We start from the raw sequence: 12,522 nt of genomic DNA on the forward strand, positions 1-12,522 counted from the left end.
CAATAAAAAAAAACATCTAAAATATGTGCAAAATAAATACATAAAATTTGAGAAAAAAAAATTCACAACTAAAAAAAGACACATCCAAAAACTAATAATCAATAACTAATTCAAATTCATATTAAAAATATTTTTAACTTTTAAAAATTACAAACACATTATCATTTTTATTTCATAAACATAAAACAAAATTATTGTGATTTTTCTTTAAAAATAAAAAAAATTATTGTAATTTTGAAAAACACATAAATAACTCTTCAAAAACTTTGGCAAAACTTATTGCATTTCTGCTAATGTCGCTCTCTCGATCTTTGTCTTCCAAAGATAGCCTGAGTTCCGTCGCCAACAAAAGTCACACTTTCACTCTGATATTCAGCGGCAGTAGCTAATACAAAACGTCTCTCTCTCTCTCTCTCTCTCTCTCTCTCTCTCTCTCTCATAGAAAGCACAAAGATCTCTCAGAGGGAGACGGTACCTTGCAGCTGCAACAATAGTAGTAGTCACCGTTGCCCTCGCTGGCGGCGTCGCGGAGTTCGTGACGGATCCACGAACGGCAGTTAAGCCGTTAATCGCGACTGCACGGGAACGAAGAAGACAAATCGCGACGGAAAGGAGACGGCTTCACGTGGCTCTGGTAGCTTCACGATCGTTGGGACGGCGGTTCTCTCTGCCTTACTCTCTCTTCCTCTCTCCAATTCGCCGGCGTCAATCCCCTTTCGTCGGAACCAAACGGAACAAGGTTTCTCCCTGTATTTTAAAATTTTTGTTTTCTTTAGAAATATTCGTATTATATTAAATAAAAAAAACTGTTATTTATATTTTCCTGGCTGTTGACAATTGAGCTTGAGTTGACTCTAGGATTGACCGTAGTTGATGAGACTGTGGACGAGAAGTTGCCTTTGGGATTAATCTCAGAAGAATGCTTGTGCTGTAGCCTCATCTGGTGTGATAATTCCAAATTTCGGGTGAAAGCAGATGGCGAAAAATTTCTGCGATTTTCGGATCCTTCTCTTGGTTGCAGCTGGTGTTTTCATCTACATTCAGGTTTTTCCTCTTCCTCTCTAACCCTAACTAAACCTGTGTGTTTCCCATGGCAATGTAACATGTAGTTTCCATTTGTTCAGATGAGGCTTTTCGCAACACAATCAGAATACGCTGATCGCCTTGCCGCCGCTGTAATTGCACTCCACTACCATATTTCATGTTAACCTATGTTTTGTACAGTATCCTAATTAGTATTTGGTGGATCATTGACATCAGTGTTTGTCCTTGTTGCATAGATTGAAGCTGAAAATACTTGTACGAGTCAAATGCGATCACTGATCGACCAGATTAGCTTGCAACAAGGACGAATTGTGGCCCTAGAAGGTTCCATATACTTTTATACATGTGATAAAGTAGTAATCTTGGAGTATATTTTCTTAAGGTTATCTGCTGTTGCATAAATATGTTAGCTACGTTCAGTGTTCACCTCTGTTAATGAGGTTAAGTATTTGAAGAGGTGTATTAAAATTTCTCAATCTAACTAAAGAAAATGTTAATAGACACAAGTCACAACCACATGCCTCTAGCCATAGTGAATATCTGAAGTTAAATGATTGGGCTCTTATAATTCATATGCAATCAACTTAGAAGAATCAGTGTTTCTTGTTCTCCGAATTAGAGAACCAATTGTGATTACATAGTTTCCTTTTCATCAAAGGAAACGGCCAAATAAACTGCCTAATGCAGTTGTCACAAGGTTTTTACAAGATTTGTCAAATACCAATCATACTAATATTGAAATGGTCAAATGGAACAAATAGTATCACATTTAAAATATAAAATTATATAAAGGTGAGCTTATGCTCATTAACAGTTGCTTTTATTATTTATTTAGTCATACTGTGCACATAACATATATTTATTTATTTTTTGTCATGTTCCGTTTTTTGTTCTTGGGTTTTTCCAGAAGAGAGGAATCGCCGAGATCAAGAATGTGGACAGATGAAGTCTCTTGTTCAAGATCTTGAAAGTATGTTATGATAAATAAGTTCCTTCCCTCTCCTCTGGCTTAATTGCATTTTCGGTTCAAAATTTAGTCAATAGCATCGTAGTGCTGTTGTTGGTTTAACAAGTATAGAGTATTTTGGTCCCATTTTCTTTGCATATGTTATCAGATGATGGTTATTTCAAGCAAATTTCTTTTACAAGAAGGCAAGACGTTTCCCCCTTTCTTTCCACTCACATAGAATGTGGCCTTTATAAAGGAACATAAATGCTATTATGGAAGCCAAGTGAATTAAAAATTCTGTAGTACTCACTATTCTCAGTGCTACCCTCTTGTTTTGATGGCAAATTTTTTCAATGTTTTTTGGTAGATTGGAGAAAAATAAAATTTCAGCAATCTAACTTTCCTGAAGATTTGATTTTATTCTCAAATTATGTGTGGGGATGTGGACAGTAGGACCAGTAGTTTTCTTTTTGGGCACATTGGGGAGGAAAAAGGCCCTGAGAATCAGCAACTATTCGGGAAAAAATGTGAGTAGTTAACAAACCAATGACAGGATACTATAGATAATACCAACTAGCTGGATAAGACTTAATTGTTGATGTTGTACACATTCACCATAGGTTAGATGTCTACACACTAATTCATTTTGCTTTACTCCTACAATTTAAAGAGTTTGCAACTTGAATCTGAACTTCATGTTTTGTTTCCACCCCACCAAACAATTTCTATCTTTTAGTTATTGCCTTGCAAGGAGGTTTTGATCTTTTTCTACAAAAGATGCTTTCAAAACGGTGACAGAGTCTTCTCATTAAATTCTTGGGATGCCTCCCATCTCCCATCTGATGATTATTTCACCACATTATAAAGGACTTATCAGCAAACCAGCTTGCTAGCAAGTGTAATATCAAAACCTGTAAAAGCTTCATCTACTAGTTCAGATTACACACTCCATTGTTCAAGTTTTCTTGCACCCCGTCTTGAGTCCTAGTGAAAGTGACAACGATCAAGGATATCAGTTAGGGCTTTCCTTTCGTTGTTTCTCAAAAGAAGATAAATATACTATGAAATTTCCCATAACATAACAAGCCATGGTTCTTGTGAATGATCTGCTATTGTACATAATTTCTTCCAAAGCTTATTTCTACTTGCCATTTTGGGAATGTGTTGATGAAGCGACAAGAAGAATCATCCCACTCCTAGGACTTTAGCATGGATAAAACAACAATGGATTTTGAGAATATTTTATTTGAAGGGCCTGTGTCCCAAAGCACTAAGAAACCGCACTCGTATAGCTACCATGAAAACGCCAATTCTTTTACTAAAGTGCATTATTTTCATTAGGAGCCACAATGCCAATCCTTTGTTGCTAATCAGGTCACGTAACAGGAAAAGGCTACGTTCTTGCCTTCCTACAATTCAATGAAAAAGAGTTCATAAATTAGGTGCAAGGAGTCAATTATCCCTTATCAGTTGGACTTTAGAACCAAGTCAGCCTCAATAGCAGTTTCACCACAAACCATAGCTACCTGAACATCATTTGCATTTTTTGTAGTATGCTTGCCATCATGAAGGGACATCAATTAATTATCCCATTGCCCTCCCACTGGAAATTTCCCTCTGTTGCCATTCACCACTCCAACAAAGTTGATAGGTGTTAAGCTCATGTGAAATTACAATTGTGTAATTGATAACATCATGTTGAATTTTTTAATTTAAGCAATATTATGCATGGGGAACATAAAATTCTTTGTTACACAATGAGCATTCCACGTTATTTGTAGGTGAATAAATATAAAGTGTAAATGTAAACATATCCAGCGGTTCCATGTTGAAAGTGTTATGACTTGTGAATATTTCAGTGAAGAATTTTTTGTTCTGTGGCATATCTTGGAATTTAACTTTCTGTAAATATAAATTCCAGGAAAAGATGTGCAGAGGCTGATCAACAAAGTTCAGGTTGAGTGGAAGTGTCTGCTTGAGTTTTCTATCTCATTTTATTGAGTTTATTGTGTGATTTTCTTTCTGATTTGTTTAGGTTCCAGTGGCAGCTGTTGTGATCATGGCATGTAATCGCGCTGATTACCTAGAGAGGACTATCAATTCTGTATTGAAGTGTGCATCATATTTCAACAGATTTACTCATCTTTTATAGTTGATTATACTGGTATTTATTTGACTGGCTGAGTCATAATCTATGTTTTCTACAGATACCAAAAACCCATTTCTTCAAGATATCCTCTATTTGTATCTCAGGTATTGTACACTTCTTGGCTTTCTGCACTTCTCAGGAGTTTTGTTGTAATTAAACTGAAATGGTTAATCATTTCATTATTTTGCAAACAGAACATACTGTTGATCATAGTCCTTTATTTTTGTTCAGGATGGATCAAATGCTGATGTTAGAAGTAAGGCATTGAGCTATGACCAGTTGTCCTATATGCAGGTATATATACATTTACAGAAATCAGCTGCACTACGAGAATCCTCAGTTTGTTTGTATATTCTTACTTTAAATGGGAAATTACTTGTATTTTGTGCTTATTTAGCACTTTTTTAGAAAGTCAACTGCATTCTGATGTTTGTGATCTAGTTATTATTGCTGATTATGTTAAAATCCATGATTAACCAAGCAAATAATAGAGTAAATAGTAACTCAGCAGATGAGAGAAAGAATATATTATTCTTATGTGATATATCTTACATGAGAGGAAAACTAGCATCTATTTATAACAATAGTAAAACCCTAATACTAATAAGGAGACAATGATAAATATCAATGCACTCCTAAGAGATCATGTTTGATACAATATGATTCTGTCCCTAACAGATTAGTTCATTACTGAGTGTAATTATAGTATAAATTAAGATATTAGTGTACAGGCTACGATAAACAATTCTCTGAAATATGGGACTCGCTTCCAATTTGACGTTACATTGCCTAAATATACAAATTTTCAACATATTCCTTACTGAGAACTCAATGCATCTCCAATTTTTGGCTCTTGCTAAGCGTACTTGCTATGGATACTTTAAATGGAAAGTTTTGGTATAAAATGTAAAGTAAATGCTAAGTTTTTTAAGTTTTCATTGCATTCAATGCATTTGAAAAACCAAATTTTTCTTTTTCTACTCTCGTAGTCAATGCGCTTGTACTCATTTGTTAAATCCTTTTTTTTTTCCAAACTAAAAATTCCAAAACTACTGTAACAAAACAACAAAAAAAAAAGCCTTAGAAAAAAAGTAAGCTATAAGCTACTAATTTGTTTTGATTGATTGATTGGAAAATGAAATACTGAAGATTTTGAATTTGGAGTTACTCATTTAACCATATTTCGGTGCTGGAGCCCTACCCTTAACCAAATTTGGTGTAATAGATGAATAGTGGTGTGCCAGAGATGTAAAACCAATCTCGTTCTTATGAAATTATTTGGGATAAAATCACATTTCCTTTTCTGAAATTGTATTGGAGAGGACGTCAGTTGGTCTTGTGGCACACACTTTCACTATGATCTTTTAGGCACTCACTAGAAATCAAACTAATACATCCTTGTTCAGAACAAGGAAGATATATACAGTTCATTCAAATTCTACGTTTACTATTAAGATAGAATTTAACTTGCACACTAGAGGTCAGACCTGACAATCATTTATATGGTATAAATCTTCTAATAAAAATTTGAATTTCAAAGAAAAGTAGGGTGGACCTATCCATAATCCATTGTTCGCATTTCAAGCCCAAAGGGCTGTCATATGCAGGGAGTGTTTAATTGAATGCTGTTATCAAATAACTCGATTCCTTTTGGAGAGATTTCCTTTGCATGACGTGATAGCAAAGTATTTCTTTTTTTTTTATGACTGATGGTACTAGGAAAGAATTATGAAAAATTTAGATACTTGATTTGGTTTGCTGTGAAGCTTTTGATATGCCTTGAAAGGATATTTTTAGAAAACACTGGAATTATGTTTCTCTAAGGGTTTTTTATTGTGAGAAAAAGAAAGGTTGCTATAAAAACTTGACAAGGATGAAATTACTTGAATCTATTTTATTTGTGATTACTGAGCTACATAAAGCTTTGATGATAAGGAACCAAGCTTTGGTTACTAACACTAATTTGATTCAGCACTTAGATTTGAAACCAGTTCAAACTGAAAGACCAGGGGAGTTAATTGCTTACTACAAGATTGCACGTAAGAAAAATTTCCGTGCTCTTCATCTCTTCTGTTTTATATTCTCTACTTGCGGAGATTATTCCACAAGAATTCTACATCTCATTTTTTACATTGTGCCTTTATCAGGTCATTACAAGTGGGCTCTAGATCAGCTGTTTTACCATCATAACTTTAGCCGAGTAATCATTCTTGAAGGTGAAAAGGGCTATCTTTATCACAACCTTTTTCTTTCTTTCTTTTTTCATAATTGGTAAAAATATATGAAACCTGATTGGGTATCTTTGTTTAATATCAGATGACATGGAAATAGCTCCTGATTTCTTTGATTATTTTGAAGCTACAGCAGCTCTCCTTGACAAGGATAAGTATGAATCTAAGAAGAATCAAATGATGAATTTATTTTTTTCTGATTCACGATAAATGGTTTTTAAGACGGCAGAAGCTGTTTATAGATAGCATTATGTATTCTAGGTCAATTATGGCTGTTTCCTCATGGAATGACAATGGACAGAAGCAGTTTGTACATGACCCATGTAAGTTTGTTACATTTTATGTCTCTATACTTCATTTATAATACCCATATGATCCATGGAAAACAGGATTTCAAAACTTTACCTTATTGTTTATAATGGTAGGACATACAGATAGCAAAGTAGTAAAGGTATTATTGTAGAATAGCTAGTGCAAGCCCATGTCCATTGATAATGTATGAGTATGACTACTGATCCTCATTAAATAAGGATAAATATAATGAATTAAAGATAACTGATAAGATTGTTTTCTCAGTCAGATGACTAAATTAATTCACAATATATTATAAAGAGATACTAAGATTTTATAAATATATTCTTATTCTGTAGATATAATAGGAAATCCTAAAATACTCTTCATGTTTTGGTAATGTCCTATGACTATGGCTGTGTTGTGTTGCGGTTGTCAAAGGGTGACGTAGTTAGTTGGCTGATACAGAATGTAATCAATGGTGCCACAACTAGGATGTTGTGCCTGCACTGCATTGGTGATGTTCAATTTAAAACACTGTTTGAGATATTTTGATAATTGCTATTTCTATTCTGATGAATTCTTGCTTGATCTAATCTTCAGATGAACTATATCGGTCAGACTTCTTTCCTGGGCTAGGATGGATGCTTGCTAGATCTACATGGGATGAACTGTCACCAAAATGGCCAAAGGCATATCCTTAATATTTGAGTGGTTGTTACTGTTTGTGCCATATTAATGTTTTCTTCGGATTTGGAGCATTACAGAGAAGGAAATCTTGGTCAATAACCATTCTTATTTCATGCCATATATCTGTATAATGTATATCCAGAATCTAGATCAAGTATAATCTTTTTTATCAGGAAACTGCTTGTCATTGGTCCTTTAGTTACAGTAATATCATCTATGTATTTGGAATTTTCTTTGACAAAATTTTACTTACTGGGATGACTGGTTGAGGCTAAAAGAGAATCACAGAGGACGACAGTTTATCCGACCGGAAGTATGCAGAACATATAACTTCGGTGAGCTTGTAAGTTTGCTAATTTTACTGAGGATTACCTTTTCTATTAAGTGGTCTTAGGCTGAAGCTTGTAAAAAGTTCGGACTTCTATGCTATGAATTCAGGATTTTCAGGATATTCATGTTGACATGTATGTTATAACAACAATCTTAGGGCCCATCTTAGTAAATAGCGTATTTAATCCCTTAGCTAAAAGAAACTTTTTAGAAGTAATTATGAATCACTTGTTGACAAAAGAAAATTAAGAATATCTTATCTCTAGTTTTCGTTATCATTTTTCTGTTGGTATTTTTCCACGTTACTACTACCCTTGTATTAGTGTGAAGGCAGTGCAAAACGTCTCATATACTTGCACCTTATGTGTTGACACACTTTCTAACTCCTGTAATTTTCATAGGGTTCTAGTTTGGGACAGTTTTTTAGGCAATATCTTGAGCCAATCAAGCTGAACGACGTCCAGGTATTCATATGTTTTTATAGAAAATAGTCCTAAGAACACGTTTCCCAGAGTATGATGTTACATTTATGACCTTTTTTCTACCTTTGTATTGTTGGTAGGTTGATTGGAAGTCAAAGGACTTGAGCTATTTGCAGGAGGTGAGATACTGCTCTTTGTTCATGAACGCATATTTAGAAGGAATACCGTGTTGCTTTATGAACTTGTTCTCTCTTTACAGGATAAATATGCCCAACACTTTGCTAACATTGTTGCCAAAGCCAAACCTGTCTCTGGAGTTAACGTGCTTCAAGAGACGAATAATATAGATGGCGATGTACGTATCAAGTATAGAGATCAATCAGACTTCGAATACATCGCTGGTCAATTTGGTATATTTCAAGAGTGGAAGGTAATTCAACTGATTTTTTTCCCCCTTAACTGGGAAAAGGGAAAGCATTGTGAAATTGACACAAGTTTTACTCTTACTTCCAGGATGGTGTGCCCAGGACAGCCTACAAAGGAGTAGTCGTTTTCAGATATCCGTCCACAAGCGGTAGGCGTGTATTCCTTGTTGGTCCTGAATCTTTGAAGCTACTCCGGATTAAAGATTCATAGACCAGAGGGGATTTAATCTTCCTTGCGAGAGACTCGTCATTGTTTTTAGGATATCGACAGTGGTTCTGGAGAGCAATTGATACCGAGCTTTAAAATGACGTGCTATATAAATACTCATCAACGTCAAAATCCACTTCTCTGAAACTGCATACGTTGAGTGTGCCGCGCTGCAAATTATGACCACAGTCCCATGTATCTTGTAAGATGTTTTATTGAAACTATTGTGGCTAGCACTGATACACTGGGTGGCCATTTTTGGTTTTATCTTAACTTATCAACATTATTGGCCTTGAGAATCTTTTAGATTTATATCCCTCGTTGCTTGTGAAAAGCGTGGTATTGTACTGGTTATGATTGTTATTATTATACAACAGATATAAACTTGTTACATGAGCAGGGAAATCTTTATTGAAAGCTAAAAAAATTTCTGCTTCTTTATACCAAACAGTTGCCTCCAGTAAATTGCTGCTTATGTTTTCTACCTCTGGTAATTGCCCTCGATGTAATGGAAATGATGAGAATGCCCTTCATGTTTTCCGTGATTGTTACTTTTGCTAACTAGATTTGTTTACACTTCTCCCCCTAGCAAGTGTTGGTAACCCTCTTTTGCTTAAATTTTCTCTAGCTCATCACAACTTTGCATAACCATGTTGTGATAAGACTATGAAACCATCTGAGCTCCCAAATGTCCCCCTCCCTCCCTCAACCCCAAACCACCACCCCTCTCTCTCTCTCTCTCCAATATTTTTGTTTAAAAAATTTTATATGTATATAAAAATTTAATTATTAAATTAGATATTATGTATTTATATATAAATGTATATTATATTTAATTTATTTTTAATATTTATATTATATTTTAATATATATTTTATACGAATAATTAATTTAACGATTATTTTTTTATCAATTTGATAATATCTTTTATTTGATATTTAATTTTTGTGTAACTTATTTTTTTAATAATTTTTAAATATTTTAAAAAATTTTAATTTTTATATTTTAAATTTAAAATTAATAATTTTATTTTTTAATAATTAAATAATAATTTTTAAGCACCATAACAAATACTTTAGCTTTTGGTATCTACGTACCTGTCATTGTCACCACACCACCTCTGTATATGTCCCACCTTCATGCGTTATTTGCGTATGTTTCTGTGTTATTGAAACCATGCAATATTACCGCAAACAAAACACACGGCTAGGACCCAATGTATTTTGAGCAAAATAGAAAAAGTCAAATCTTTCTAAATCTTTATTTCTTGGAAACTGCTTAAAGAATGAAAATCGCATCATATTATAAGTTAATACTCAATTAGGATCGGATTTAATTTGACTGTTAAAATTTAAATTGGATTTTAAAATTTATAATCGTAATTCATAATAATTCTTAAGCTAATCTCCAGTAATGACGTGTTAATTTGGTACATTAATTTGTTGTGATTTGAATCTTTTATTCAGATTCTATGTGATTAAAATTTATTAGAGCTCCAAAAGCTTGATTATTACTCCAAGAGTCGCAGAATTTTTAAATTAAATTTGTTATTATCGCCTTCATGAGGATATTAGGAAACCGATCAAGTTTTTAGGAGGTCTAGTAGATCTTAAATTACATAGAATTTAAATAAAGAATCGAAATCTCAACAAGTTAACATACAAAATCAACACACTATTAAATGATTACAGTATTAGAGTAGCACAAAGTCATATTATTTTGAAGCAATAAATTCTTTCATTGTCTCTGACCGAAAAAATTAAATAAAATTTTACACACCCACACACTTTCTTGGTCGCTTCCATGGTTGTTGAAAAAAATTTAATGTAACACTGAACAACATAGACCCTTGAAAACTTATAAATCATTCAAAACGACCTTTGCCCTGAAATTTGATATTTGAATAAGTCCAATCGTAAATCATACCCTCAACAACCACAGAGACCCGGTTCACAATACTGTCACAGGGAAAAAAAATTTTCCACGTTATTTTTCAATAAATTAATGACTAATCTATGGAAGATCCAAGTTCTATTAAGGCTTTATTGGTGGTTAATAGGTTGTTGTATGCAGGATAACAGGATTCGAACTTTCGACACTTACTTAAGTGGACAAATGAACTAACTACTCAAACAACCAAAGTTGTTTAGGAAAAAAAAAATAACTTATCATTTTAATATATATTTTATTCCTATTAATGTTTTTGAATATTTTGAATATATATTATGTTGCACTGTAAATCAATTACTGAATAAGAAAATTTAAATAAATAGATTTGAAATCTATTTTTGAATTTTTTTTAATTAACTTGTGCAAATAACTAATCAAATAAAATGAGTAACTAACTTGAACCGTATATACCGGACCCGGAGTAATATTTTTTTGTGCCGTCTTCTCTGACTTAGCTTGTATATACAAAATAACAAATGGCTTAATTATCAAAAATAAAATAAAATAAAAAATTGTAGCATACATCTTTCACCATATTTGAATTCTTAAAATAAATTAAATTTTTTAATTAAGCCACTAAGTGGAATAAGAGGTTTTTCTTAATATGTAAGAAATTCTAAGTCTAAATTATATTGTGGTTAATGTACCCGCAAATATTTATTATATAGAGTAAATACCCTTTTCGATCCCTAACTATTTGCCCCGATGGACTTCCCACTCTTAAAAAATCTAAATATCCAAATCGGTCCCTATCTACTTTGATATATGTACGTTTCAATCCCTATCTATTTTGAGTAAATGCCATTTCCGATCCCTAACCAGGAACTAGAATGTACATATATCAAAGTAGATAGGGACCGATTTGGGTGTTTAGATTTCTTAGGAGATGGGAAGTCCATCCAGTAAATGGTTAGGGATCGAAAATGTCATTTACTCTATATATATAAACCTTTTAAAAGTAACAGGGTTTCTGAACATTCAGTTTTCATTTTTATTTTAAGAAATAAATGATTAAATTGATATGATGTTTGAAATAATTACAATATTAAACTAACTTAATTTAAAATTTAAAATAAATTAAGTTTGCAAATTTTATCTCTACATGAACACATTTATTAAGTTTGTCTATGTTTTCACCTTTTATTTAATTAAACGCATTATTAAGACTTTTGCGTTTTGCAAAACAATACATAATTAGACTTGTAAGTAACTTTTCTGATGAATTTCATTTTAATACATTTTTTATATAAAATATAAAACTATATTAATAAAAATAAATATTTTTTATATTTATTGCATAAATAATTATTTAAAAAGCAAAATATAATTAAATAATTAAATAAAATATTTTATATTTTGAGTACATCAAAAATAAACTTTTTTTTATTATATCTCTATCTCGAATTTTCTTACATACACGTTATCAAAAACCTTCTTGTATCAAAACGTGTATACGAAAGACTAGTCTTGCCACAGGAAGTTTCAGTTAGTTTGATTTTCAAGCGACGACTTTTCTACTCATTTGTTTACTCAATAAATACTTAATTCGGTTTCGAATATTTGGATGACAACTTGGTTTTAACTAAAATAAAATGAAGTCTAACTTGGTCGTCCCATTCTATTATCATATTTAGATACTAAACTATAATTAATTTTGTTTAAGAACCAAGTCGTCACTAAAAAATAAAATTATGGTAAAACAATCAAATTTAAGTCTTTATGAATAAGAGTTTTATAGACGGCAAGGCAAAACAAACGGCTATTATTACAAGTCTTACATCTATCAGGTCTTTATATAGTTTATAAATTTAAGAAAAACTAAAAATATATTTA

The 12,522-nt window shown here is 32.5% G+C and overlaps 1 protein-coding gene across 1 annotated transcript; it reads left to right on the forward strand.

Moving 5' to 3' along the window:
- Positions 1 to 271: 271 nt before the first annotated feature.
- On the forward strand, positions 272 to 9,187 carry CGL1 (alpha-1,3-mannosyl-glycoprotein beta-1,2-N-acetylglucosaminyltransferase). The gene is made up of 19 exons (XM_088501006.1): positions 272 to 739; positions 859 to 1,044; positions 1,125 to 1,175; positions 1,281 to 1,368; positions 1,952 to 2,014; positions 3,915 to 3,949; positions 4,029 to 4,105; positions 4,201 to 4,246; positions 4,374 to 4,436; positions 6,115 to 6,181; positions 6,290 to 6,358; positions 6,459 to 6,528; positions 6,635 to 6,696; positions 7,268 to 7,357; positions 7,603 to 7,697; positions 8,086 to 8,148; positions 8,247 to 8,285; positions 8,366 to 8,536; positions 8,620 to 9,187. Exons 2-19 carry the CDS (start codon positions 976 to 978, stop codon positions 8,740 to 8,742), a joined length of 1,341 nt encoding a protein of 446 aa, XP_088357132.1. The 5' UTR covers positions 272 to 739; positions 859 to 975; the 3' UTR covers positions 8,743 to 9,187.
- Positions 9,188 to 12,522: the final 3,335 nt, after the last annotated feature.

The sequence above is a fragment of the Arachis ipaensis genome, chromosome B1 (genome assembly GCF_059453495.1).
Source record: "Arachis ipaensis isolate K30076 ecotype BB chromosome B1, ASM5945349v1, whole genome shotgun sequence".
Classification (NCBI taxonomy): domain Eukaryota; kingdom Viridiplantae; phylum Streptophyta; class Magnoliopsida; order Fabales; family Fabaceae; genus Arachis; species Arachis ipaensis.

Excerpts from the sequence above, each read along its gene's own strand:
- CGL1 (XM_088501006.1), top strand. The coding sequence starts at position 976 with ATGGCGAAAAATTTCTGCGATTTTCGGATCCTTCTCTTGGTTGCAGCT. Across the intron at positions 3,950-4,028 it reads GGCTGATCAACAAAGTTCAG|GTTCCAGTGGCAGCTGTTGT; the intron begins GTTGAGTGGAAG and ends TGATTTGTTTAG. Across the intron at positions 8,537-8,619 it reads GTATATTTCAAGAGTGGAAG|GATGGTGTGCCCAGGACAGC; the intron begins GTAATTCAACTG and ends TCTTACTTCCAG.